The following is a 27333-nucleotide window of genomic DNA, read 5'->3' on the forward strand; positions in this document are numbered from 1 at the left end:
CTAATGATGACTATGACAACTACAGTACTCTCGGATTTAGGTCCCATTACTACACTGATGGGTGGTCTTGAGGCAAAATACCGTCATGATTGTGATTAAGAGGCTGGCCTCTGGGATCGGGCTGATGAAGGCTCAAACTTTGGGATGTTATGGAAATGAACCCCATGTCCCCAATTTCCTTAACCACAAAAGGAAGATAATAATTCTATCTACATGAGAAAATGGATGGCTTGTGCTAAGCACAGTGTTTGACAGCGGAAAACTAAAAATCGCTCAAAATGAAAAGCATAAGGACAATAAGAAACAAAATAGAGGGAGTTCCTGTCGTGGCTTAGGGGAAACAAATCTGACTAGTACCCATGAGGACGCAGGCTCAATCCCTGGCCTCCATCAGTGGGTTAAGGATCCGGCATTGCCTCGAGCTGTGGTGTAGGCCACAGATGTGGCTCAGATCTGGCATTGCTTGGCTGTGGTGTAGGCCAGTGCCTACAGCTCTGATTTGATCTCTAGCCTGGGAACCTCCCTACGCTGCAGGTACGGCCCTAAAAAGACAAAGAAAAAAAAAGAAACAAACAAACAAAATAGAGAAGAGTCAGAAAGAATTCCTTGGTTCAACAAATGTTTATTGAACAACCAGTATGAATCAATAGGCACCCATGATATTTTGAAAGACAGAAGGACAAAATGAAGACAGCTCCTGTCCTGGGTACTTATATTCTCATTCTCAGACAAAGTATAATAGAAAAATCAAGCTATTTAAATAATGAGAGCTTAAGAATTCAGGAAAGGAAGTAACTACTGAAAGCTGGAGTACAGAAACTCATGAACTGTTTAAAATATTTTGAGAAAATCACAAGACATTTTGTGGTATTTCATGAAATTATTAGAAACAATGGTTACAGAAAAAAAGAAAAGGTGAATCAGAAGATGTGGATTCAGTTCCGGTGGCTTGATCAACTTCCTATGTGCGATCCTAGGAAATCATTTCCCCTCTTATTTTGAGTTTCCACAACTATAAAATCAATATAAGATGCAGCTCATGGATTTTGTGAGCATAGGGCAAGCTAATATTCATGAAGGTGCCTAGATCTGGTTTTGAACTAGCAAGCATTTCAAGGGGTAAATATGAAAAGAATGCAAAGCCAGTGGTCACTCCCTCCACATCTCCACCTTTCTCATTTCTCTTCATAGAGCTCCCGGCTTTCTCATTTGATTCCTTTACTTCCTGTGCTGAGTGGAGAAGAACATATTCACCTCGTTAAAAAGTGATTATAAGTCTGCCACGGTGAGTCATCATACAGCATGTTACCCTGTTTCTCCTGCATCATTCGGCCCCCTCCTGAATGCTCTGGACCAGAGCTGCTGTCAGTGATGGTCCAAGTGACGGGGCCCAGGACTCGCTGCTCCTTGCTGCTCAGAAGGTCTGACCTCTGCTGTAGACTTTGCAAGGGCTTCACCAGGTGGCCCAGGTTAAATCGTTCTCCACCTTTTGCCTCGTCTCTTGCAGCAAGGAAGCCAGGAAGATGCATTAGCAAATTCCGGAAGCTGGAGATCCTACTGGAAGTATAGCCCTCTATTTCTTTACTCTTCCATTGTGGTTATTTGGCCAACTTCATAAGCATAATTAAAAATTAATTCTTGTGTATCTTTTCCCTAAAACAAACAATTTCCTGAATATGCCCCAGGTGGGAATGGAGAACATAAGAGGGGAAAACATCCACTACCATGGAGAGCTGCTAATAAAGCACAAGCCAGTCCCTCTTTCTTGGCTTTTCTTCTCTCCATCTCTACCAGTACGTTCCCCAGAGGAATCAAAAAACACTAATGCAAGGAAATAAAACCAAAAATCCAGTGTTATATATTCCCTACTTCTCGCAACAAAAGAGACTAGTAAGGAGGACGCTGTTCTTAATTCACAAAAGCCAAGGAGGGGGTCTGATATGAAGGCAAGAATCATAGAAAGTCCATCTTTCAATGACAACATGACACTTCCGGAAAAAAAAAGACTTAACTCGGTGGAAAAAGGACTAGAGTTCCTTGACAATGACTAGGGAGTATTTTTTCCTCTGTTTTCCTCAGAGGGCATAACACGATGTCATGCACATAAGAGATGACAAAGCTGGTTATTAAAGCTGACAATGATAGACGTTTACCGTATATCGGAAGTTAGAGTAAGTATGATATGTATATTTTTGCAACAACTCAATAAAGTAGCAGTGTGTAGGTGTCTGCATGTGTGTGTGTTATTTCCATCTTACTCAGGAGGAAACTGAGGCACAGAGAGTTTAAGAAATTTGACTATGGTCATCCAACTGGTTAAGTAGCAAGGACAGAGTTCAAGCCCATATTTGCCTGATCTGGAATCCAAAAAAGCATTCATTATATCTCATAGACTCTGAAAAGATATTTACTGAATACATGGATAAATATTTCCAAATACCAATTTTAAGACATTTGGGAAGAAAAAAACATATGAGTAAAAAAAAAATCAGTTGTGGGAGAAAGCTAATCTATCACTCAAGTGTCTACCAATAGGTAATAATCTAAATGTCTCTCCATCAAGTACACTAAGGTATATTTCTACAGGTTTTTCCAACTATGATTATAATCAGTACAGCATCAGTCATAACTTCATAAATGCCATCTCCCACGAAATCTCCGAAAGCCTTCAAAATCTAATCCAGTTGTTTCTGAGAGCAACTTGAAGGATTGTCTCCTGTGCTCATAAACTGTCTCTTGCGTTGCCATGGCCACCTGGTATTAGTGAGATTCTTCCTCTTCTGCCTCAGTAACCCTCTTCTGTTCAGAGTGCCCCACTCTTGCCCCTCCTGCGGTGCCCACCACAGAGCATCTATATCCTTGTCAGAAAAATCTGTGCACTCTTTCGGCACCAGGGTACAGCTCTTGCTTCATCAAACTTACGTTGGATTTTGCGTAGATGTTGGTAGAAGCTCCTCTTCTAGACTGTATTACCAGAGCATCAGTGCAGAACCAGTTATACTCTCGCTCCACTAGATCATAGCATTATGCCAAACAGCTGGATTATCTTATATCTGTGCCTTATCTTTTACAGAGCTTGAGTATGAGCCACTAATGCTGGTCCAGGGAACACAGACAGACCTCTGGATACGTCACACCTAACCTCCCTCCTGTAGGCTCTTTTCCCACCTGCAGTTTAGCCCTTTCAATGAGATGCCCAAGCACTGTCTGCCCCACTAGTTTACGTGAGCCCCAGCGGTGGGGTCAGGCTTAAGCCTAGACCACTTTAATATCATTATTTAAACCCTTACAGCATTTGAGAAATTCGATCAGGTGTTTTTTGTATAGTTTGGTGCTGGGAGAGGGAAAACACGTTATAGTCTGCCAAATATAATTTGAGAATTTCAGCTTAAACATTTTGTATCCCCCCAATGCACCAGTCAAATAAGATTAGGGTGATGGTTGTGAGGCAGCTTATTAAAACAAGAACATACCAACCTCATAGAGATGGAATGTTTTTCATTGTTAAACAAACAAAAATTTGTCTATCTGTATGTATGCATGTGTCTATGACTAACAAATTTAAGAAAAAGCCACCGACCAATTACTAAGGAATAAACTCGATGGCAAGGATGCAGAAATCAAAATATACATTAAGAGATCATCATTTTTTATTTTTTAACCAATGAGTATGTACTAATTTGTCACTAAACCCAAAGCACAAGGAGTATCAAGATAAAAACAGCAGGCCATGTAAATTAATAATTACAATTGAGGGAGTTCCCGTGGTGGCTCAGTGGTAATGAACCTGACTAGTATCTATGAGGTCATGGGTTTGATCCCTGGCCCCACTCAGTGGATTGAGGATCTGGTGTTGCCATGAGCTGTGGTGTAGGTCGCAGACACAGCTAGGATCTGGCGTTTGCTGTGGCTGTGGCATGGGCTGGCAGCTGCAGCTTCAATTTGACCCCTAGCCTGGGTACTTCCATATGCTGCAGGTGCGACCCTAAAGAGACAATAAATAAATACATACATACATAAATAAATAAAATTGCAATTCAGGAGAGCATATTTTATAATAACGTAATGGGAAGATTGTATTTGGGGGCCCCTAAAATAGAGTAACTGAGTTTTCCCAGGGTTGTCAGATAGATTCATTCAAGATGAACCTTGAGCTGGTACCCTGTAGGAATTTTGCAGTTGTACAGTTTTTCAAGGTAGATCAAGAGACATGGAGCTAGCTACCGGTGACACTAAGTTGCAAAGCCTAAGTAACAAGCCGGAGACGGGATGAATGGGGCACTTTCTGAAAAAGCTATTCTGATGCAGCTTTAACTTCAGACCACTTTGTTTGTCTGGGTGACCTGTGCCAGCCCTGCCCTCCCAGACCCATTAGGTGTTTGTCCTGGAGCCCTAAGACTTAGAGCTCTTCCCATTATCTGAGCCCATTATCCACAGGGCAAGGAATACTCTCCACACAGCAGCTGGTGATTCTAGGGGTGGTTTCATTGCTGGTGCCTCGAGATCTGTGTACACAATCAACCTTAACATTTTGGCCCAACCTGCTCGTCTCTCTTTGTTTTATTGTCCTTCTATTCAGTTTCCTGCTAAGCCCAGAGTCCTACCTCAAATCAGCCTACTTGCCTGGGCCTGAGTCATGGGTCTAGTTCTTGCCACTTGACTCCTGACCCATAATCAGAATCTTAATTCTACCTCCCAGCCTGACTTAGTATCTTTTACTTTCTGAAAACCTCTACTTCGGGGAGGTCTCCATCAGAATGGAGAGCCAGGGTCACTTAGGTCTGAATTTGCTTTGCCTTCCTTCCTTCAACACTGCTTAGTGAATTGCTGACATTCCCCTTCAGCGACTTTCCCTGGGTCCTAGCTCCACGCCTCTTTTCCCCACCTGCCTCTGCAAAGTACATCTCTCCTCTGATCTCCAGGCTCATCCAACAGCTTCATGGGTGTCTCCACGTCTATAACTCACAGTCTCCACAAACTTAACCCTCAGTTTAAAAAACTCAAGGATACCTTCCACCCTCCACCCTACAAATCCCAGCTTCTCCCTTTCTATTGCATTGTATGGCTTCTGCACAATTGCCTAAGCCAGACCCGAAGGAGCTTTCTCAATTACTTTTCCTCAATACCTACAAATTCGTTAGGAGGTGTCGTTGGGTCTGTCTACTTAGTTTGTCTTATTTTCACTCCCTTTCTCCACTCCAGATCCCACTGTCACCTTTAATGCCTCCAATACTGTTTCCCAAGTGCTAGTTCTAGCTTTGGTCTCTCCTTTACATAAGCCAAAGTCTACCCTGTGAACTTTAATAATCCAGAAAGCACATCTGATGCTACCATTTTGTTGTTTAAACCCTGGGATGACTCTACTGTCTCTAAGACAAAGGACAAACTCAACGTGGGATCTAAAGCCTTTGTAATCTGTTTTCCAGTAATTGAGAGTTTCTACAAAAGGACCGTCTCTTGTTATTTCTATTGCTAGAGTTTTCCCTCTGTCATTACAGGAAAATTCGATTGAACATGCAGGACCCAGTTGTACAGTTACATCCCTGTGAAGCCTTCTTAGGTAATCTCCTTTATTCTCACACATATTTCTTACATATCTCCCCTGTGCCATCCCCCAGCTTGTACATATTTTAATTACAGCACTTAACTCTATGTACCACTACCACATTTTTACCATCTCTCCTTCTTCTAGACCATGAACTATTTGTGACATCTTTGCTTATTCTGCGTGTAGTTATGGGTTCCTCAACAATGATGCTATTGACATTTTGAACCAGTAATTATTTTTGATGGGCTGTTGTGTTAATTGTGGAACGTTAAGCCAGATCCCTGGCCTCTACCCATTATGTGCTGGGAGAACACTCTCCCTGGCCTCCCTAGTGTGACAACTAACAATGTCTGCAGATATTTCCAAATATCCTTTCTGAAGATGGGGATGAGCAGTGGAAAAATTGACCCCACATGAGGACCACTGATCTAGTACGGTTTTGCATGTAGTCTAACTTGTATTGGAGACAGAGCAGCAGGAAGAGCAGAAAAGGATAAAGGACAGTGTCATGTGTGTCTACAGAGTGAAAGATCAAAGAAATGAGAGGACCAAAGAAAGCTTGCATTCTGATCTTTATCACATTGGGGTGTTCAACTTTCTCTCTCTTCTCCACGACAGCCACACACACATGAGTTTGTTTTCTGGTTCTAGAACTACATTTTATCCATTTTCATGTTCCTTGTAGGCATTCACATGTAGGAGGTAAACTGAGTTAAGTCTCTCCGGCTGCTTCCTGGAATTTTTCAAAACATGCCTTTGGATTAAGCTTTAGTCTTAGTCATCCAGTTTTCCTTTACAGGCAGACCTCATTTTATTGCACTTTGTTTTATTTTGCTTTCCAGACATTGAGGGGTTTTTTTTCCTACAAATTGAACGTTTGTGGCAACCCTGCATCCAACAAATCTGTGGGCACCATTTTTCCAACAGCATTTGCTCACCCCATGTCATTCTGAGGCATTGTGCTAATTTCCCAATATTTCACACTTTTCCATTGTTATTTTATTTATTACAGTGATCTGAGATTAGTGATCTTTCATATTACTACTGTAATTGTTTTGGGGATGCCACAAACTGCACCCATATAAGATGGTGAATTTAATCAATAAATGCTGTGTGTATCTGACTGAGCAACTAACTGGCTGTTCCTATATCTCTCTCCCTCTCCTCAGAAGTCCCTATTCTCTAAGACACAATGACATTGAAATTAGGCCAGTTGATAACTCTCCAATGGCCTCTAAGTGTTCAAATGAAAGGAAGAGTCATACATCTCTCACTCTAAATCAAAAGCTAAAGCCAAGGCAGAGGGGAAGGGGGATGGACTGGGAATCTGGGGTTAATAGGTGCAAACTATTCCATTTGGAATGGATAAACAATGACATCCTGCTATATATCACCGGGAACTATATCTAGTCACTTGTGATGGAGTACGATGGAGGATAATGTGAGAAAAAGAATGTATCTATACATGTGTGAGAGAGAGAGAGAGAGAGAAACCGGGTCACTTTGCTGTGCTGTAGAAAATTGACAGAACACTGTAAACCAACTATAATGGAAAAAATAAAAATCATTATAAAAAATTAATCAAAAGCTAAAAATGATTAAGCTCAATGAGAAAGACATGTGAAAACCCTAAATAAGCCAAAATCTGGGACTTTTGCACCAATTATCCAAGGTGTGTATACAAAGGAAGAGTTCTTGAAGGAAATTAAAAGTGCTACTCCAGTGGACATACAAGTGATAAAAAGTAAAACAAACAAAAAACCAAAACAATCTTATTATTAATACAGAGAAAGTTTTAGTGGTCTAGATCAAAGAACAAACTGGTCACAACATTCCCTTAAGCCAAAATCTAATCCAGAGCAAAGTTCTAACTCTTTAACTCTATAAAGGCTGAGAGAGTTGAGGAAGCTTCAGAAGAAAATTTTGAAGCTAGAAGAAGCTTGTTCATGAGATTTAAAGAAATCACCTTCATAATAGTAAAGTGCAAGATGAAGCAGCAAATGCTGATGTAGAAGCTGCTGCAAGTTATCCAGAAGATCTAACTAAGGTAATTTATGAAGGAAGTTACACTAAACAACAGATTTTCAGTGCAGGTGAAATAATTTTCTATTGGAAGAAGATGCCATCTAGGATTTTCATAGCCAGAGCGGAGAAGTCAATGCTTGGCTTCAAAGTTTCAAAGAACAGGCTCACCCACTTGTTAGGGGCTAACGCAGCTGGTGACTTTAGGTTAAATCCATTGTTCACTTACCGCTCCAAAAATTTTTGGGTCCTTAAGTATGATGCTAAATCTACCCTGATGATGCTCTATAAATGGAACAACAAAGTCTGGATGACAGCACATCTGTTTACAACATGGTTTACTGAATATTTCAAACCCACAGTTAAGACCCACTATTCAGAGAAAACAAAAAAAAAAAAAAACCATTTCTCTCAAAATATTACTCCTCAATGGCAATGCACCTGGTCACCCAAGAGCCCTCATGGAGGTGGACAATGAGGTTAATGTTGTTTTCATGCCCGCTAACACTACATCCATTCCACAACCCATGGATCAAGGAGTAAGTTTGATTTTCAAATCTAGTCCTATTATTTAAGAAATATATTTTAATAAGGTTATAGCTGCCATAGAGAGTGGTTTCTCCGATGGATCTGGGCAAAGTAAACTAAAAAACTTCTAGAGGGGATTCACCACTCTAGATGCCATTAAGAACATTTGTGATTCATGGGAAGAGGTCAAAATGTCAACATTCTCAAGAGTTTGGAAGAAGTTGATTCCTAGCTTCGTGGATGAGTTTGAGGGGTTCAAGCTTTCAAGCTTTCAGTGGAGGAAGGAATTGCAAATATGTGGAGATATTAAGAATATTGTAAGTGGAGCCTGGAAATGTCACTTGAGTTTCTGCAATCTCATATAATTTTCACGGATGGGGAGTTTCTTTTTGTTTGTTTGTTTTTTGTTTGTTTTTAGGGCCATACTCGCATCATATGGAAGTTCCCAGGCTAAGGGTTGAATCAGAGCCACAGCAGCCGGCCTACACCACGGCCAGGGCAAAGCAAGATCTGAGCTGTCTGCGAGCTACACCACAGCTCATGGCAAGGCCAGATCCCCAACCCACTGGGCAAGCCCAGGGATCGAACCGTATCCTCACAGCTACTAGTCAGATTCATTTCTGCTGAGCCACAGTGGGAACTCCCAAGGAGTTGCTTCTTATGGATGAGCAAAGAAAGCAGTTTCTTGAGATGGACTCTACTCCTGGTGAAGACACTTTGAAAGTTGTTTCAATGACAACAAAGCATCCAGAATTATATGTAAACTGAAGTTCCCGTCGTGGCTTGGTGGTAATGAACCTGACTAGTATCCATGAGGACATGGGTTTGATCTCTGGCCTCACTCAGTGGGTCAAGATCCAGCATTGCTGTGATCTTACCAATCTGGTATTGCTGTGGCTTTGATGTAAGCCAGCAGATACAGCTCTGATTCAACCTGTAGTCTGGGAACTTCCAAACGTCACAGGTTTGGCCCTAAAAAGACCAAAAAAAAAAAAAAAAAAAAAAAAAAGAATTTAGTTGAGGAAAGCAGGGGCAGAGTTTGAGAGAATTGACTCCAATTTTGAAAGACATTCTACTGTGGGTAAAATGCAATCAAACTGTACAGAGAAATCATTTATAAAAGGAAGAGTCAATTGATACAGCAAACATCATTGCTATCATATTTTAAGAACTGTCCACAGTCACCCCAGCCTTCAATAACCACCCTGATGAGTCAGCAGTCATCAATGTGGAGGCAAGACCCTCCAACCATAAAAAGAATTCACTTGGCTGAAGGCTCAGAAGATGATTAACATTTTTTAGCAGTAAAGTATTTTTAAGGTATATACATTCATTTTTGAGACATAATGCTACTGTACAATTAAGTTGGCTCTAGTATATTGTATATACTACTTGTATATGTACTGGGAAACCAAAAAATCCATGTGACTTGATTTATTGCGATATTCACTTTATTGCAGAATTCTGGAACCAAACCCACAATATCTTTGAGGTATATCGATAATGAAAAATATATGACATGTGAGACCCTGTTCTAAGAACTTTACATGTGTTTTCTTTTACAAGTCTCATGACAACTCTACAAGGTAAACACTATTTTCTCCATTTTCAGTTAAAAAAAAAATGTCAAGCAGAGACATAGTGTCTCCTAAGACACAAAGATGGTTAGTGGTGGAGACAGAATTCAAAACCAGGCAGAATGGCTCAGGACATGATGTCCCTCCTCAATCTATAATTATTCCTAGAAATGGAAATGATTCTGAAAAAGTAGCTCATTAACTATTAAACACTTCCTTATGAAGTAGTGTAACCCAGACTTCCAGACCTCCAGCATCTGGGGTAAGAGAGAGATTAACAGAGCAAGGTAAGAAAAAGCTTGTAGGGTTGAATACAAAATTTCTGATATTTTTGAAAAAAGGACAGTGATGAAGAATTTCATCAGTGGTTGGATATGTACCACATAATTTTAGGTAACAACTAAATCCGTAATCATCTGGTTTCAGTCTACTCTTCCTGCTCACATACACAGATGCTCATCAGATGCTGATGGAGCTTCGAAATGAAAACAGTAAAAAGCCACCTCAAAAGCAAGAACTCGAATACACTGTTGGTGGGAATGTAAAATGGTACAGATAATTTGGAAATCAATCAGACAGTGTCTTAAATAGTTCAGCACACACTTACCTTATAAGCCAGCAATTGTACTCTAGGTACAAATCTACACAAAAGAATTAAAATCTTATTGACAGACAAAGACTTGTTCACGGATGTTCATTGAAGCATTAATCACAATAGCCAAAACCTGGAAACAAGCCCACGGTCCATCAACTAGTGAGTGGATGATTGATTTGTGGTAGAGCCACCCAATGGAATACTACAGGCAGCAAAAAGAAATGAAGTCCTGGTACATGCAATGATGTGGATGAATCAGAAACATCCTAAATGAAGGAAACCAGATACAAGTACTATACTGTGTGATTCAATTTTTATGAAATTTGTAGAAAAGATAAAATGAGAGTATACAAGCTAAGATTTTTAAGTGATAAAAATATTCTAAAACTGGATTATGGCAGTGGTTGCACAACTGTATAAATTTACTAAAACAACTAATTGCTCTCTGAAAGTAGGCGAATTATATGGTATATACATATATATATACATATATATATATATACACATACACACAAATAATAACTCAGTAAAGCTGCTTTAAAGCTGCTTTTAAGCCTTCTTTCAGCTTTCCTAAACCAGCATCCCCTGGTACTACCTGTTTTTAATTGTGGAAAAACACACATAAGATGAAGTTTACCACTTTAACCATCTTTCAGTGTACAGTTCAGGGATATTTAGTGCATTTGCACTGTTGTGCAGGCATCGCTACTATCCAGCTCCAAAAGATTCTCATCACCTTATATGGAAACTCTCTACACATAACCCCCAATTTTCCCCTCCTCCCAGCCCCTGGCAACCACACCTCCCCTTCAATCTCTATGAATTTAGCTACTCTAGGTACTTCAAATAAATGGAATCACATAACATCTGCTTCGGTATCTGGCTTATGACATTTAGCATAATGTCTTCAAAGTTCATCTATGCTGTAGTATGTGTCAGAATTTCATTCCTCTTTAAGGGACGTATTTTCTTTTCATTGTATGTAAATACTACATTTTGTTTATCCATCAATAGACAGTTAATAGCCAGTTAGCTTGTGTCCACCTTTTGGCTCTTATGAATAATGTTGCTATGAACATCAATGAGCCTTGGTCCTGTTTTTTTAAAAATGTATTTCTTCTTTTGGGAGAAGGGGATCCATGGCTTTAATTATATTTTCCAAAAAGTCTGTGATCCAAATGCTAGCCATGTGGCTGACTAAATAACACATAAATAAATAAAATCTTCCTGGCTTTATTTCCTAAGTGATGATGAGTCTAGCAATTCGGAATGGAAAATACACTTACTAGCTATAAGCTGAACGGAAGTTCTCTGATGATGTAGTGGTTAGATTTAAGCCAATAAAACAGAGATAATGACTATTATCTTATAAATCCTTCATTATGTGCCAGGCTCTGTACCAAACACTTTTTATCCATTGTAGCATTTAGCCTTCGGAACACATTTTCTTTTTTTCTTTTTCTTTTCTTTTTTTTTTTTTTTTTTGTTCTTTTAGGGCCGCACTCATGGTATATGGAGGTTCCCAGGCTAGGAGTCAAATGGGATCTCTGTAGCTGCTGGCCTACGCCACAGTCCCAGCCACGCCAGATCTGAGCCGTATCTGCAACCTACATCACAGCTCATTGCAACGCCGGATCCTTAACCCACTGAGCAAGGCCAGGGATCGAACCTGCATCCTCATGGATACTAGTCAGATTCATTTCCACGAGCCACGACAGGAAATGCTCAGAACACACTTTTGATCAACATGTGTGAAGCAATGAGAAGCAAGCAATTTACTCAAGGTCAGTAGGCAATTGTTATTACTCAGCTTTTTCTGGCCCAAAGGCCATGTGCATAGCCATTCTACCATACTGCCTCTAGAGAGAAACTTCATTGACTAGATGAGTAGTTTGAAAACAGTTAGAAGTTGGTAATGCATTTTAGGAAGGACTGGTGCTTTGACTCAAGAAACAAAGCAACTATCTCTCACACTTCAGAGTATAATTAGCAGAATCTGCTAGCTAGAAGGAAAGCTTACAACTCTTAACAGTGATTATGTTTTAGATTTTATTTGGGGCTGTCTTATGCAAAAATTAAGTCATTTGGAATCAATCCAATTCTATTTAAACTAAATCTTCATAAACTTTCTTGTATTTCCTTTCCCACATCTGTGGCACAGAGGAAAGGCCACTTTACCATAGCAACGAAGCCTAAAAGGTTTGGGGGAGCCCTCTTTTTAAGGAGCTTTCGCTCAGTGACTCTTAAGCAGGTGCCAGGAGAGGAGAGGTAAGAGGCTCTGTGTGTTTCTACCCTTAATTCAAAGCAGACTTGCCCACCACACAGTTCTACGAGGGTCTGGAAGCAGGTCAGGCAGCTCTCTTACAGATGGAGATGGTATTCAGATGCAAATGCAAGTCTTCTGGGGAAACCCTGGTGTTCCCAGCTCTGACAGCTGCACCCTCACCTGGGGTTTCAAATAACTCCCTTGGCTACAGCTTAGTGAATGTCCTATTACAGTGTAGACACCTGTCTATTCCTTTCTGGAGTTTTGTTCTCTGACTTTTAGTTTCCAATGATAGTGACTTTGGGGACGCATAGCAAGAGGGGAAGAGCCTCAAGGATAGGCTCTCTTGCTGCCCTCAGATCTGATGGAAAGTATCAGTTTGGGGAGTAAAGCAGAAGAGGGAATGACTAGTCCTATGATTTAGAAAAGAAACCTGGCCTGTGGTGACTTGCCAGAACAGTTCTCTGTGTGCATGTCATTATGCTAAGGCATGCCTGCTATGTTTAAAGCTTGTGACATCCCAACCAAAAGCTACATTCTGTAAGGGAAAGGGTTGTGTTCCCCTCATCTCTGTATCCCTTCCATCCCCAAACACAAACTCTATATTTTGGCTTTAATACTTCAAAAGTGCTTCTGCTTACATTTTACTACAGCATCTGGATTAACATAATATTTAATTTCTCCACTTTTAGTGATATTAAGATTGATCAGTAGTGTCTTTTTTTCTGCCATGAATTAATGGCATAGGCAAAAATATCTTTGTGTGTGTGTGTATGTTTGCGTGTGTTTATAGGGCCACACTCGTGACATATGGACGTTCCCAGTCTAGGGGTCAAATTGGAATTGTAGCTGCCAGCCTATACCACAACCACAACAATGCTGTGGGATTCAAGACATGTCTGTGACCTACACCATAGCTCATAGCCATGCCGGATCCTTAACCTACTGAGCGAGGCCGGGATTGAACCTGCGACCTCATGGATACTATTCAGGTCCATTACCATTGAGCCACCATGGGAACTCCAGGCAAAAATATCTTCACAGGACAACTTCGCTTTGCTGAGGCTTATGCTCCTCGCAAACCCATGGAGGAGTTGACAGAATAATAGCACTTTAATTACTTAATCCTAGACTTGTGCACTGGAGATTGGCCTGGGCCCTCTGCCTCTACAAGGATTAAATCATGAGCAGCTGCAGCTAGTGACCCTCAACACCCCCTGAAAGGAGCTCAGGGTGGAGGTGAGGAGTGAGGCACTCTGTGCTCTGGGAAAACTGGCAGAACAAGTCTGCAGATAGATATTTTGCCAAGATTTTGTGAGCCCAATTCTTGCATCTCCTCATATTTAAAAAAAGTGCTAAAATCCTTATGGTGACGTCTGCTCCTTGTGACAAGCAGTGACCTTCACGAGACTCTCAGGGACCTTCTGCAAAATGTGTGCTTGATGGCAAGTACCTCCCCCTTTGCCAAAATCACATATAAACTGACATTCCCTTCCTACCTCTTTAGAGTGGTTTTTCTAGAGCTCTCTGAAATGCTGCCTCCTGGGCCATAGTCCTCATTTTGCACCAAATAAAACTTAATTCACCACTGTCACATGGTGCATTTTTTTCAGTGGACAGACGTATGAAGAGGATTGGGATGGATGTTCCCGAGGGGGAAAGGGATGGAAACTTCTGCTATTAGAGGAGAGGAGGGCTTGTCAGAGGTGGTGTCCTGCCCATTGCGAAGGAACAGGCTATGGGATGTAAGGTGGCAGACACCTGTCCTTCCCCTGGAGGTGATAGGATCTCAGCTTGGGGATGATTCTCTGGAGCTGTGGAGGCTGGGCACTGAGCCTCATGTCCTTAAGAGCTGTGATGAGGATCCACATAAAGCATCTAATCATAACCAGCATCTCTGTGCCCACTGAGCACGCAGAGCCCTCACCTGCTTGACTCCAGCATCAGGTGACAGAAGGATGATGACTGGGATGAGTGTAGATCAGCAATCCAGGGCCTCTTTGTTCATTCCCTCCTGGACCACATAATCCTCAAGTCTTTGTCCCTCCATGGGAAAAAGAAGGAGCCTTGTATGAGACATCTTAAGAACTTCGGTGATGTGATGTTGGAACCAGGTTTAAGTTGACTTTGGGGAGAAGGGGGCATGATTATCACAGCAAACATTTCACAATATGTTGGCCAGGAATTGTTCCAAGAACTGGTATTTACTAACAAAATCCATTCTTATATTTCACCTTTGAGGGAATTGAGGTAAGGTGAAGTAACCCATCCAAGACCACAGAACTAACAAGTGCATGGCCACGATATGGAACCCAAGCAGTGCAGCTTCAGAGTCTGTGCCTCTCATTTACATGAGGCATGGCTTGTATCATTCAGAAGCTTCAGAAAAAGAAGGGATGTATGAATGTTGGGTGAGGACCACCCCACCTTCCCCTCCACCATAAACCTTTCTTTAGGGCATATGCCATATCCCTCAGGTAATATTGGGACGAATGCTCAGTGTGATAAATAGATACTGCATTGGGTGAGGTGTATCAAGGTCATTGCTGCACCACTCGTAGTTGGAAGGAGCAACTTGGAGATACAGAAGAATCATCTTTCTTATTTCTCCTCCCTTACCCCACATCCATGTTCTTATTCCTGAGCCCCTTTTTTGGCCCTTCTCCTGGGCTAGACAGCAGAGAATGACAGGTAGGTGGAACCAAATTTTATATACTTCTTTAGCCTAGTAAATTCTTTTATTTATTTTATTTTTAATTTTTTTATTTTTTGCCTTTTTGCCTTTTCTAGGGCTGCTCCTGTGGCATATGGAGGTTCCCAAGCTAGGGGTTGAATCGGAGATGTAGCCGCCGGCCTACACCAGAGCCACAGCGACGCGGCATTCAAGCCGCGTCTGCAACCTACACCACAGCTCACGGCAACACCTGATCCTTAACCCACTGAGAGAGGCCAGGGATCGAACCCGCAACCTCGTGGTTCCTAGTCAGATTCGTTAACCACTGCGCCACAACAGGAACTCCTAACCTAGTAAATTCTTAAAACCATGCATGTCTTGCAAATAAGAGGGATCAGATCCTCTCATGTCCTCTGTCCTGTTTCCTCTTTTCATGGAAGTGCATTTATATTTCTTCCTCCTACTTTTTCTCACCTTCTTTCTTCCTAGATTTCCTTTATTTATTTTTTTATTTTTTTATTTTTTGGCTTTTATGGCCACCCCTGTGGCATATGGAGGTTCCCAAGCTAGGGGTCAAATTGGAAATGTAGCCACCAGTCTACGCCACAACCACAGCAACTTGGGATCTGAGCTGTGTCTGTGACCTACACCACAGCTCATGGCAACTCTGGATCCTTAACCCATGGAGCAAGGCCAGGGATTGAACCTGTGTCCTCATGGATACTAGTAAGATTTGTTTCTGCTGAGCCATGATGGGAACTCCCAGAAATTTTTTTGTGATTTAAAATTTAAAATGTGTTTATTCAGACATATAACATTCTCAGGTATACAGCACAATTATTTGATATTTGTGTATATTGTGACATAATCACCACAGTAAGTTTAGTTAACATGTAAATATAGTTTTATTGGCATGGAGGAAGGCCCATCGTTTACTGTTATTGATGGCCTCTTTCAGGACACAGTGACGGGTGGAGTAATTGCAACACAGACACTATTGCTGCCAAATCCTAAAATATTTACTAAATGGACTTTTACAGAAAAAGGTGAACAATGACTGATATAGAAAATCTCCATTAATATTTTTTTTACGCTTTTGGCCACACCCACCACATGCAGAAGTTCCCGGGACGGAGATCGAACATGTGCTACAGCAGCAAGAACACCAAATCCTTAAGCTGCTCAGCCGCTGAGGAATGCCTCCCTTATATGCTTTATGGAAGTAATTTGATAGATACATGATTGTGAATATATTTTCCTTAACTTTTGCTTGCTTATTTATTTTTATGGTGTTTTGATTAACAGCATGTTTAATTTCTAATAATTCCAGCTTATCCAGTATTTTCTTCTATATTAATGTTCTTTATGTCATCAACAGACCTAGAATGAACATGGATTTAGATCCATATTTTATCTCAAATTGATTTTTGTATGGAGTAAATCCAGGATCAAGATTTCTTTTTTAGGAGTTCCTGCCAGGGCCCAGTGGAGGCGAATCTGACTGGCATCCATGAGGGTCATGTTCGGGCCCCTGGCCTCACTCAGGAGGTTGGGGATCCAGAGTTGCCCTGAGCTGTAGTGTGGGTTGGAGACGTGGCTCGGATCTGGTGTTTCTGTGGTTGAGGTGTGGGCTTGCAGCTGCAGCTCCAGTTTGACCCCTACCCTGAGAACCTCCATATGATGTGGGTGCAGCCTTAAAAAGAGGAAAAAAAAAAAAAAGCACAGTATGGTTTAAAAAATTTTTTCTTTCCCCATTGAGTTGGCTGAGAACTTTGTCGAAAATCAGTCTTCTGTAAATGCATAGCTTTTTCTCTAGACTCTAATTCCACTGGTCTATGACATGTTACATCAGTATCATAGCGTTTTGACTACCATGGCTTTATATTAGGTTTTGATGTTGAATAAAATTCTCCAGGTGCTTCTATTTTTAAAAACTGTTTTGGTCTTGCATATCCTTTGAATTTCATATAAATTTTAGACTTATCAAAATACTTGCTGGAATTTTACAGCTGGAACGGTGTTGAATTGATCAATTCACCACTTTATGTGCAGTGTATATCTTAATAACATTGACTCTTCTAACCTATGAACATGATATATTGATCCACTTAGATATGTCTTCTGATTTCTTCCAGCACCATTTTATATTTAATAGTTTGCACATTTTTTAAGGTTTATATTTAGGTATTTTTTACACTCATGTAAATAGACCACTTTTTTTTTTTTTTTTGTCTTTTTGCCGTTTTCTTGGGCCGCTCCTGTGGCATATGGAGGTTCCCAAGCTAGGGGTCCAATCGGAGCTGTAGCCACCAGCCTATGCCACAGCCACAGCAACGCGGGTTCCGAGCCTCGTCTGTGACCTACACCACAGCTCACAGCAACGCCGGATCCTTAACCCACTTAGCGAGGCCAGGGACTGAACCCGCAACCTCATGGTTCCTAGTCGGATTCATTAACCACTGCGCCATGACGGGAACTCCAGACTTTTTAAACATTTATTTTCCAATAGTTTGTTGATGGCATTCCTTTTTATTTGACCCATCATCTTCTTGATCCTCTTCCTTTTGTGCCATTTTTTGAGTCAGTGAGGATTTAGTGTTTACCCCCTTTAGCATTCTTAAATATACTTCATGTTATTTTTAGTGATTGCTCAGTAGAATGTATTATGCATTGTTGCCATATCAACATCTACCTTCAAATATTATAATATTTCACAATGTAAAAATCTTACAGTTTCTTCCCAAACATTATAACCTGATTGTCATGTATTTTGCTTCTACATAGTTACACACCTCATAAAACAGTGTGGGTTTCCTTTGTATCTAATCTGTCAATAATTTTCTTTAGAAATATAACATTATACATAAAATAAAGACAAAATATTTTCTATATTTTCCCCAGTATTTACCCTTTCTGCTATTCTTTATTCTTTCCTGCTAAAGTGGGGGAATTTCCTTCTACTATTTCCTGATTCATTTGAGGTTCTACGTCTTTATCCACAAGGTTAGTTAATTTCACTTTTTTTAAGGTAGAAAGAAAAGTATTTAGAAATATGAAGGTGTATCTTAACATTTCTAAGTTTGCATTCTAGATGTTTTTATATGCACTTAAAAATACTGTTTTCTCACTACCATGTGCTTCTAGAATTGTTTTTCACTATGATAAAAGTTACTAGGACAATATTTTCTAAGGTCAAAGTTTGTTTTGGATTGCATTTCAATATTTCCTTCTAGTTTGAATTTACTGTGTTCAGAGAAGATAGTATTATTTTCTTTGGGGGATATAATGATTTTTAAATTAAGCACCAACATTTTGTGAATATTCGATGAATGTTTATGAAAATATGCAGATCTACAGTAGGTACATATATGTTCATCTTTGTCTTTCAAGCATATTAAATTCATGAAAACCCTATAGTAAGTTAAATTTCTCAGGTTAATTGTATTAATTTCAGGGGAAAAACAATGTTCCTCAATTTTCATACCAATGCTATTTTTGTTAAATTATTATCAAATCTTATTAAATGGATAGAATTCTCCCAATAGGCAAACAAAACACAATTTTAACAGATTTTTTTATCTGATTAATTACTATATCTTAGAGCTGTTTTTCTCCTTTCTTTGGTACCTATTACTTACCATACACTTAAGATCATATAAACAAAATATAATGTATAATATCCATAACTTATTTTATATTCAAATATAAAATAATAAAAGCATGAAAGAAATCAATGAAAACACTGTATTTTAGGAACTTGATATATGAAATTATTGGGGGTTGATATGTGACCTGATTTCTAACAAGTGATGGGTACTGTGAGAGGAAAGTTAATGGGCCATATTTCAATAAAGAACTGCAAATATGGCTGCATCATTTTTCCCTTTTTCTCCTTCAGTTTTGAGCTCCTCTCTAGGCTGCACCAAATTGAAATAAGAATGCTAAGTAAGGAGTTCCCGTCGTGGCGCAGTGGTTAACGAATCCGACTAGGAACCATGAGGTTGCGGGTTCGGTCCCTGCCCTTGCTCAGTGGGTTAACGATCCGGCGTTGCCGTGAGCTGTGGTGTAGGTTGCAGACGCGGCTCGGATCCCGCGTTGCTGTGGCTCTGGCGTAGGCCGGTGGCTACAGCTCCGATTCAACCCCTAGCCTGGGAACCTCCATATGCCGCGGGAGTGGCCCAAGAAATAGCAACAACAACAACAACAAAAGACCAAAAAAAAAAAAAAAGAATGCTAAGTAAAATTTTTTGTAAACCAACCTTTGTTATCCAAATAAGCATATCTGAGAGCATATTTCAAGCTTTTCCATTACTTCCTACTCGATAGGACAAAGAATGAGAGTAATGTATACCTTCTGTTATAATTATGACTTAGCCATGGTGTTCCCATCATAGTTCAGCAGTTAGCGAGCCCACCTAGCATCCATGAGAATGCAGGTTTGATCCCTGGCCTTGCTCAGTGGGTAGAGGATCTGGTTGCAATGAGCTGTGGTGTAGGTTGCAGGCATGGCTCGGATCTCAAGTTGCTGTGGCTGTGGTGTAGGCTGGCGGCTGCAGCTGAGATTGGACCCCTAGCCTGGAAACCTCCATATACCACGGGTGTGGGCCTAAAAAGACAAAAGACAATAAATAAATAAATAAATAAATGATTATGACTTAGCCAATTCTTTTTATTTCTGTATGTGTTTGCTTTCTATATGTTAACTGCTGACAACACAAAAGGTAATGGCCACAACAGCCTGCCAAGTTATAGTTTTATTTGTGTTACTTGTGTGATGCTTTGCTTTGTAGTTTTTTCTGAGATCTTCTATGCTTTTTTTTTCTTTTAAAAGTCATGTCATTTATAATTTAAATAGCATTTCCTTTGTTTTTTGCTTTCCTTTGACATTTTGCAAGGTATTTATTGTGTAGTTATTAAAATTCTACTAAAAGTTGGTTTTAAGATTTTAGAAATATTTCCAAACATCCTTGGTTTCAATTTGTAAAACAAAATTTAAAAGAAATATATTGACTTTCATTTCTTTGAAATAAGAAATCTCCTCCACCCATTTTCAATCTTGAATACTATAACCTCTTACTTTAGAGCTTGCTTATTATTTACTTATAATGTATATTTTATTTTAAAACTTTAGTTTGACACAAATTTCATTATCAGAGCCATGTAACAACAATTATTTATTATTTGTTGGTACCATTAGTCTCTATGGATACTATAATAGCACAATCTCCCCATTACTAAGTTTATTTTGATCCATCTCATAGTCAACAGAAACAGTCCTTTGAATATTTTTGATTTAGAAAGTTCCAGAATTGAGCAGAATACTCTTTAGGAATTATCACAATTTAGAATTTGTTTTCCATCCCTCATTTATGTACTCAATTCATGTAGAATTTTTGTGTCATCCTCTTTCCACCCACAGAACTGTGAGTATGTTTACTCCATTGTTTCCAAAATTAAGTGTTTCAGAAGAGAGTGAAACTAGCTGAATTTTTACTCTTATAAGCATATCTATATAATATTTTATAATATGTATAAAAAATATATATTTTTCCTGTCTGAATTCTTAATAGATGTCACCTCTTTAAAAATTTTATATGAAACTTCTAACACTCCTATTTCTTTAAATCTGGGTTTTAGTGATCCACTCTTCATTATGAAAACTTAAATCATCATTTAGATTAGAAAAGATTTTTAAATTTTTATTGATTTTATAATTTCCTTTTCCGTACCTGCTGTGCTTATTTCTGTTGAAATTCTAATTTTTATATAAATATCCAAAAAGGGTATGTTATATATTCTTTCATTCCTGCTCCTTTTTTTCTGAGTTTTACAAGCATTTTTCAAGTTATGCTTATGGCATATGTTGAATTCTAATCAAAATTCAAAGTCCTGTTCCCTGCCTCAATTATTATTATTATTTAATGTAAAAATATTCCTTTTTCATCTACCACCATCTTCCCTGATGACAGATTGCTCCTTCTTTATGACTATCTGCCATAGTTTAATTGGTGCAATTTTTCCCCAATGTGAATGAGAACATAAATTTAGCTAATTGAGGGATTATTACTGGAAGATATTTGTTCTGAAAACACAGATAGATCCCAATCTTTTGAATTGCATTATATTTTCAAAAGAACAATGATTTTTTTTTCTGCTCATCCTTAAAGAGGATGGATTATACTTATATAGTACTTATAGTTGAAAGGCAGCTGAACAAGCCTATTAAATTATACTGCATTCTGATGATGTACGCTTAGATGATTTTTTTTTTTTTTTTTTTTTTGTCTTTTTGCTATTTTCTTGGGCCGCTTTCGCGGCATATGGAGGTTCCCAGGCTAGGGGTAGAATCGGAGCTGTAGCCACTGGCCTACGCCAAAGCCACAGCAACGCGGGATCCGAGCCGCGTCTGCAACCTACACCACAGCTCACGGCAACGCCGGATCGTTAACCCACTGAGCAAGGGCAGGGACCGAACCCGCAACCTCATGGTTCCTAGTCGGATTCGTTAACCACTGCACCACGACGGGAACTCCTTTTTTTTTTTTTTTTTTTTGATTTTTTTAACAAATTAAAAATGAAGTTCCTAGGCAGATATGCAGGGGAGGTACAGGGAGACCTGAAATAAAGCCTGTTGTTGTACATTCTGAAGACAACAAAGATCTGGGGTTTGTTTGTTTATTTGTTTCTGGGTTTTTTGGTCTTTTTTTTTTTTTTTTTTTTTTTTAATGGCCGTTCCTCAGCATATGGAGGTTCCCAGGCCAGGGGTCCAATCAGAGCTGTAGCCACTGGCCTACACCATGCCACAGCAACACAGGAGCCAAGCTGCATCTCGAACTACAGCACAGCTCATGTCAACACCAGATCCTAAACTCACTGAGTGAGCCCAAGTATAGAACCTGGGTCCTCATGGATGCTAGTCAGAGCCATGATGGGAACTCTGGATTTCTTTTTTTTTTGAAGTGTAGTTGATTTAAAATGTTATGATAAATTTCTGCTGTATAACAAAGTGATTCAGCTCTAAATATACCTAAGCATATGCCAACCCCAAGCCCCCAGTCTTCTTTAGTTAGTATTCAACCACAGCAGTGTTCTATTTTTAACTCTCATGGTCATCTTTGCTGAGATAGAAGTACAGTTCTGTGAAATTTGACTGGTCTGGCTTATAAAATTTTTGTCTTTTCCAGAGGTGTCTTTGAGATCCAAAGTGACCTTGAGTCATTCTTGATTTTGGTTCCTGAATTAAGATTTGTAGTGAGTCTCTTACATTTAATTCTGAGACAAAGTCTTCCTTCCTGAGTAGACAGTCAATAACTGGGCCATCTCTTCCAGTGTAGTTCAATATTTATTATGTTCAATTAAATATTTGAATTTTCTGGGATCAAGATGTTCTTTTCTTTTCTTTCTTTCTTTCTTTCTTTCTTTCTTTCTTTCTTTCTTTTTTTTTTTTTTTCTGTGCTTTTCAGGGCCTCACCCATGGCATATGAAAGTTCCAAGGTTAGGGGTCCAATCCAAGCTACAGCTGCCAGCCTACATCACATCCATGTCTGTGATCTACACCACAGCTCATGGCAACACCAGATCCTTAACCCACTGAGTGAGGCCAGGGATCGAATCCACAACCTCATGGTTCTTAGTCAGACTCGTTTCTGCTGCACCACGATGCGAACTCCAAGACATTCCTTTTTCTAATTTTCAGGACTTAGAGTATTTATTTTTTTTAAATATTTTTGGTTACTTTGATGAGGATTATGGACATAGATCTTTAGCTGTATGTACTCAAGCAACCTACAATCTCCTCCATAGCCTAGAGAGAAGTTTTGTTGTTGTTTTGTATTAAGACACTATTAGGTTAACTACCCTACTTAGAATTCTTCAGAGTTTTCCTACTGTTTGAAGATAAAGTTAAAATGATATTTCATTGCGTGCAAGGTCTTTCAAAATCAAATCTTTAACATGGAATCACACATTACTGAACCATGGGCTTTATCTCCAGCCTGCAGAATAATTGGTTTATATAGTACCTTACCTATTCATATGGCTATAAATATCTTAAGCTTGGCTTGCAGTCTCCAGCTGTCACGGTTCTTATTACTCCCCACTCTTTTATACCCACCCCTTTATACACTTAAATTTTCCATCTGAGCGCAGAAGGTTTTTAACTTTGCCACTCTTCTATTTCCAACTACTCTGTCAGCCACTATAGAACTGTTTTTATTTCCCTACCTTGTGATGTCTCTCACTTCTCTTTTTTGTGCCTTTCCTAGGATTAGCCTTTCCTCTCTCACACATTCTTTTCCTGGTCACTTCTATTTGTTCTTCAAATTTTGGCTTAAACCCCATTTTGTCTTAGAAACCTGCCATGATTCCCCAGAATGGGTTTGACATCTTACTAATGTACTGTTACAGAAATCTCTTCATTCTTCTCATGTAGTGCCTGCTACACTATATTGTAATTCTATGTTTACGTCCTTCTTTCTTTCTCTGGATATGAACCCCTTGAAGGCAGAATTGTATCTTTAATCTTTGAATCCTCTGTATATATCATAAAAGATGTTCTAGAAAAAAAATTAAAGTAATAATTAAATGAGTGTATGTAATTTGCTAAAATTTAAAATATTTAAATATTAAAGAATATAGTGTGATCAAGGCTTTGACAAAAAGTCATGGCCGAACTGGGAATAAAAATGTCCTAGCTACTGATTTATTCCTGCTTTTTCTTTTTTTGGTAAGAAATGTATACTTGATGTCTTGGAGTTTATGTGTCACAGGGTTTTTTCATTTATTTAACAAAGCATTATTAAGTGTCCAATGGGTCAGGAACATAACATGTCTGGGAATACTCATGGACAATAATACACCCTACTTTCAAATTTGTTCTGTTATTTCCCAAATAACTCTTCTGATTTCAGAAATGTATCTGAGTTACTGAATGTGTATTATATGGGAAAAAAAAAACCTGTGAAATAGGTTTGTTTCAGAGTTTTTGTGCAGAAAATAAATTTTTAAAAATGTTTCTTTTTACTTTTTTTAAAAGAAGAATCACTGCATACCTTTCAATGATTTCCTCCAGAATTTTTTTTTCTTACGAAAAGATCCCAGGAGAATCCATTTGAAATTCTCCTATTTAAAATGAATAAGTTGTGATCAATATAAGAAGGGCTTCCTTATTTACCCCCAAATAAATCTGAATGCGATGTGATTTCCAGCAACGTATATACGAGAGTGGACTCACCTTGACTTTTAGTTTCTTCCCTTTCTACTTCCTGATTCCCTAATACTTAAGCCATGGCTAACTTTATGCAAAACTTCAACAGAGGAAGCTGCTGACATACTCTATTTGAAAATTAAGAGTTTTAATAGTGTGGTTTGAGCACCAAAATTGGTAAAGATTTTTGTCTCACAGATATACATTACGTGTTTTCTGGTGCTATTTGTAGCCTCTGAAGTCCTACAAATTTTTTGAGGATATGTACATTTTTCAAAAATCACTGTTGCCTTCAAAGAAAGTTAGGAAGATAGGAATTTAGTGTAAATTGGTTTTTGTTTTTTTGTAGGGTTGTTTGTTTGTTTAATTAGTGGGCCAAGGGTTTGGTTTAGTAACTGAGAAAAAAGTTTACATTTTTTGAGTCCCCTAGAATATCGAGACATATTTTTCAGGTCACAATTTAACCTCTAAGCTATTTGGTTTAAGCCATTTGTTTATCAGTGGTTAGTGTTGGAGTTTGGTTTCCAGTAGCTTCAAGGAGCATGCTCTGACCTTTCTCTTGATAAATTTACCTTCAAGTCCAAACCTAAGGATGACTTATTAAACTAGTTCACCAACTTTTCAAACTCACTTTGTTTCAGTTTCAGTGTTTTCCAAGGAGCACAGGAGGAAAGAAAGATGTTTCGCTGCACCTATAAATAAACCTTTCATTGGGTTGGAAAATATTTGTCTTGGGAAGAGTTAAGACCCAGCTGATTTCACTCCATTTCCCTGTCCAAGGATGTAGCCGGAGGTTAATATCTTGGCCAATTTCTATATAAATAGCACTGTTCTCCCAGAGCAGGAGAACTCTGTATCTACTATAACTTAAGGATCTGAATGATCACTTCAGTTTTTGGGAGTCTGTAATGTGTTTTGAGAAGTTGTATCACTTTAGTTGCATGTTACACATGCGATCTTGGTATTCATGTTCTAAAGAAGACAAGAGTCCATTAAAAGTAGATTATAGTAGGCTTTGAGATGGTGATCCATGCTGATCATGTACAGAGACTATGCAAAGCAAGGTCAGTATGTACAAAGTTGCTAAAAGCCAGGTAACAGGGAAAAAAGTAGCAGAGAGCTTTAGGAGTGGAGGGGAAGCTGTATGTTAAATAAAAGCAGAGAACTCTAGAGTGAATCATAGAAAAGAACCCTCTGCAGAGGAGAATATAGCCATGCAACAATTAGGGCTGAATACACCAGCCAGAACAACAAAAGTCAAGGCTGCAAAATAGGCATAGATTTGGCATAGTCAAGAAAAATCCCGAAGCCTATTGTTGCTAGACTATAATGCAGACAGGGAAAACTAGTAGGAGATACAAGTGAAGAACAAGTCATAAAATGTCTTCTAGGTCATGATGAGGAATTTAAATTTAAAGTGTAAGGGGAAGCCATGGAAGGATTTTATGAAAGAATGAAACATACGTGATACTCATTTTTTAAAAATAGTTGTGTCTGGAGTTCTCAATGTGGCGCAGTGGTTTAAGAATCTGACTGCAGTGACTCAGGTCACTGTGGAGGTGCAGGTTTGATCCCTGGGCCAGAAACTTCCATATGCTGTGGGTATGGCCATAAAATTAAAAAAAAAAAAAAAGAAAGAAAGAAAAAGAAAACGAAAGAAACAAACAAAAAACTGAGTCTGCTACGTGCAGAAAGATCTTTAGGGAATCACTAGCAGGGTCGGGTAGACCAGAAAGAAACGGGTGAGACAGTAGCTGCTGGAGAAGAGATTAAGTAACAGTAGAACAGCCTGGGCTAAGACACAGCTGTGGAGGTCTAAATTGTTGGAGACCTAACCCACTCCCAAGATACAGCTGACAGCATATGCTGATGGATTAGATTCAGAGAGTAAAAGAAAGTTTTTGGCCTGAATCATCAGAAGAATGAAGGTAATATTCCTTGATTTGGAAGCAATGGAGCAAAAAGTAAGCTTAAGGGGGAAAAAATGAAAGTTTTGTTTTCATTAGATTGGTTTGATATGCCTATTTGACAGCCAGACAGAGTTGTCAAGAAGGCAATTACATTTCCAAGTCTGAATTCATGAGAGAATTTAGGGCTAGAAATGTCATTGTAGGAGACCTCATCATACAATGGTTTATAAAGTCAGGCTGCCAAGTGAAAGAGAAAATGCATATAAAGCACAAGAGAGTAGGGATCCTTCTCAGAGCAGTCCAGCTCTTAAACGTCAGGAAGAGAAGGGGATGCAGCAAAGAAAAGCTGGAAGGAGTGGACAGCCAGCCAGGTAAAAAACTAGGAAAGTAGGGTGTTTCCGAAGTCAAATGAAGATAGTTCTTTCAAGATGGGTGCTCTCATGTTAAATGCTGAATAAAAATTGAGAAAGATGGAGTTCCCATTGTGGCTCAGTGGTTAATGAATCCGACTAGGAACCATGAGGTTGCAGGTTCGATCCCCAGCCTCACTCAGCGTGTTAAGGATCCGGCGTTGCCATGAGCTGTGGTGTAGGTTGCAGGTGCAGCCCTAGAAAAGACAAAAAGACCAAAAAAAAAAAAAAATTGACAAAGATGAAGAGAGATAGTTGACAGTTGTATTTGGTGACATGAATGTCTTTAGTGATCTTGACAAAAACAGTTTCAATGCAGTGGTAGGAAGAAATTTTGATTTGAATGGGCTCATGAATGGATGTATTTTGAGGAAGTGGTGGAAATAAATATGGCCATTTGAAGATTTTGTGTGTGAATTAAGGAGAGAAATGAGGCAGGATGAGGCTGTAGGGTCTACCAGGAATCAAGGGAGGGTTGTTTTTTTTTTTTTTTTTTTTTGGTTTGAAATGGAAACTATTATAGTCTGTGCATTGATGGAACGAATAATTCAGAGGATAGGGGAAAAGTAGTCTGTCAATTTGGGAAGCAAATGCCTAA

At 39.2% G+C, this 27333-nt stretch overlaps 1 protein-coding gene across 7 annotated transcripts in view; it reads right to left on the reverse strand.

The window, feature by feature from the left end:
• Positions 1-27333, reverse strand: part of LOC110255457 (uncharacterized) — a 73136-nt gene that overhangs the window by 6348 nt on the left and 39455 nt on the right. For 3 of the 7 annotated variants that reach the window (XR_014816739.1, XR_014816740.1, XM_084978377.1), the window contains one exon: positions 1310-1500. The exons of 2 other annotated variants lie outside the window; for them this stretch is intronic. Coding sequence is in view for 2 of the 5 variants with exons in the window: in XM_084978377.1 (XP_084834503.1) it covers positions 1310-1500 (191 nt within the window). In the remaining 3 variants the exon portion in view is untranslated. Of the gene's footprint in view, positions 1-602; positions 1501-22152; positions 24331-27333 lie in introns of those variants that run through there. 2 more of the 7 variants (XM_084978378.1, XR_014816742.1) reach the window with 2 other exon arrangements.

This window comes from Sus scrofa, chromosome 9 (assembly GCF_054392235.1).
Source record: "Sus scrofa isolate SSC_HxYL_T2T_F1_AM1 chromosome 9, Sscrofa_HxYL_maternal_Yorkshire_Landrace_v2.0, whole genome shotgun sequence".
NCBI classification, from domain to species: Eukaryota; Metazoa; Chordata; class Mammalia; order Artiodactyla; family Suidae; genus Sus; species Sus scrofa.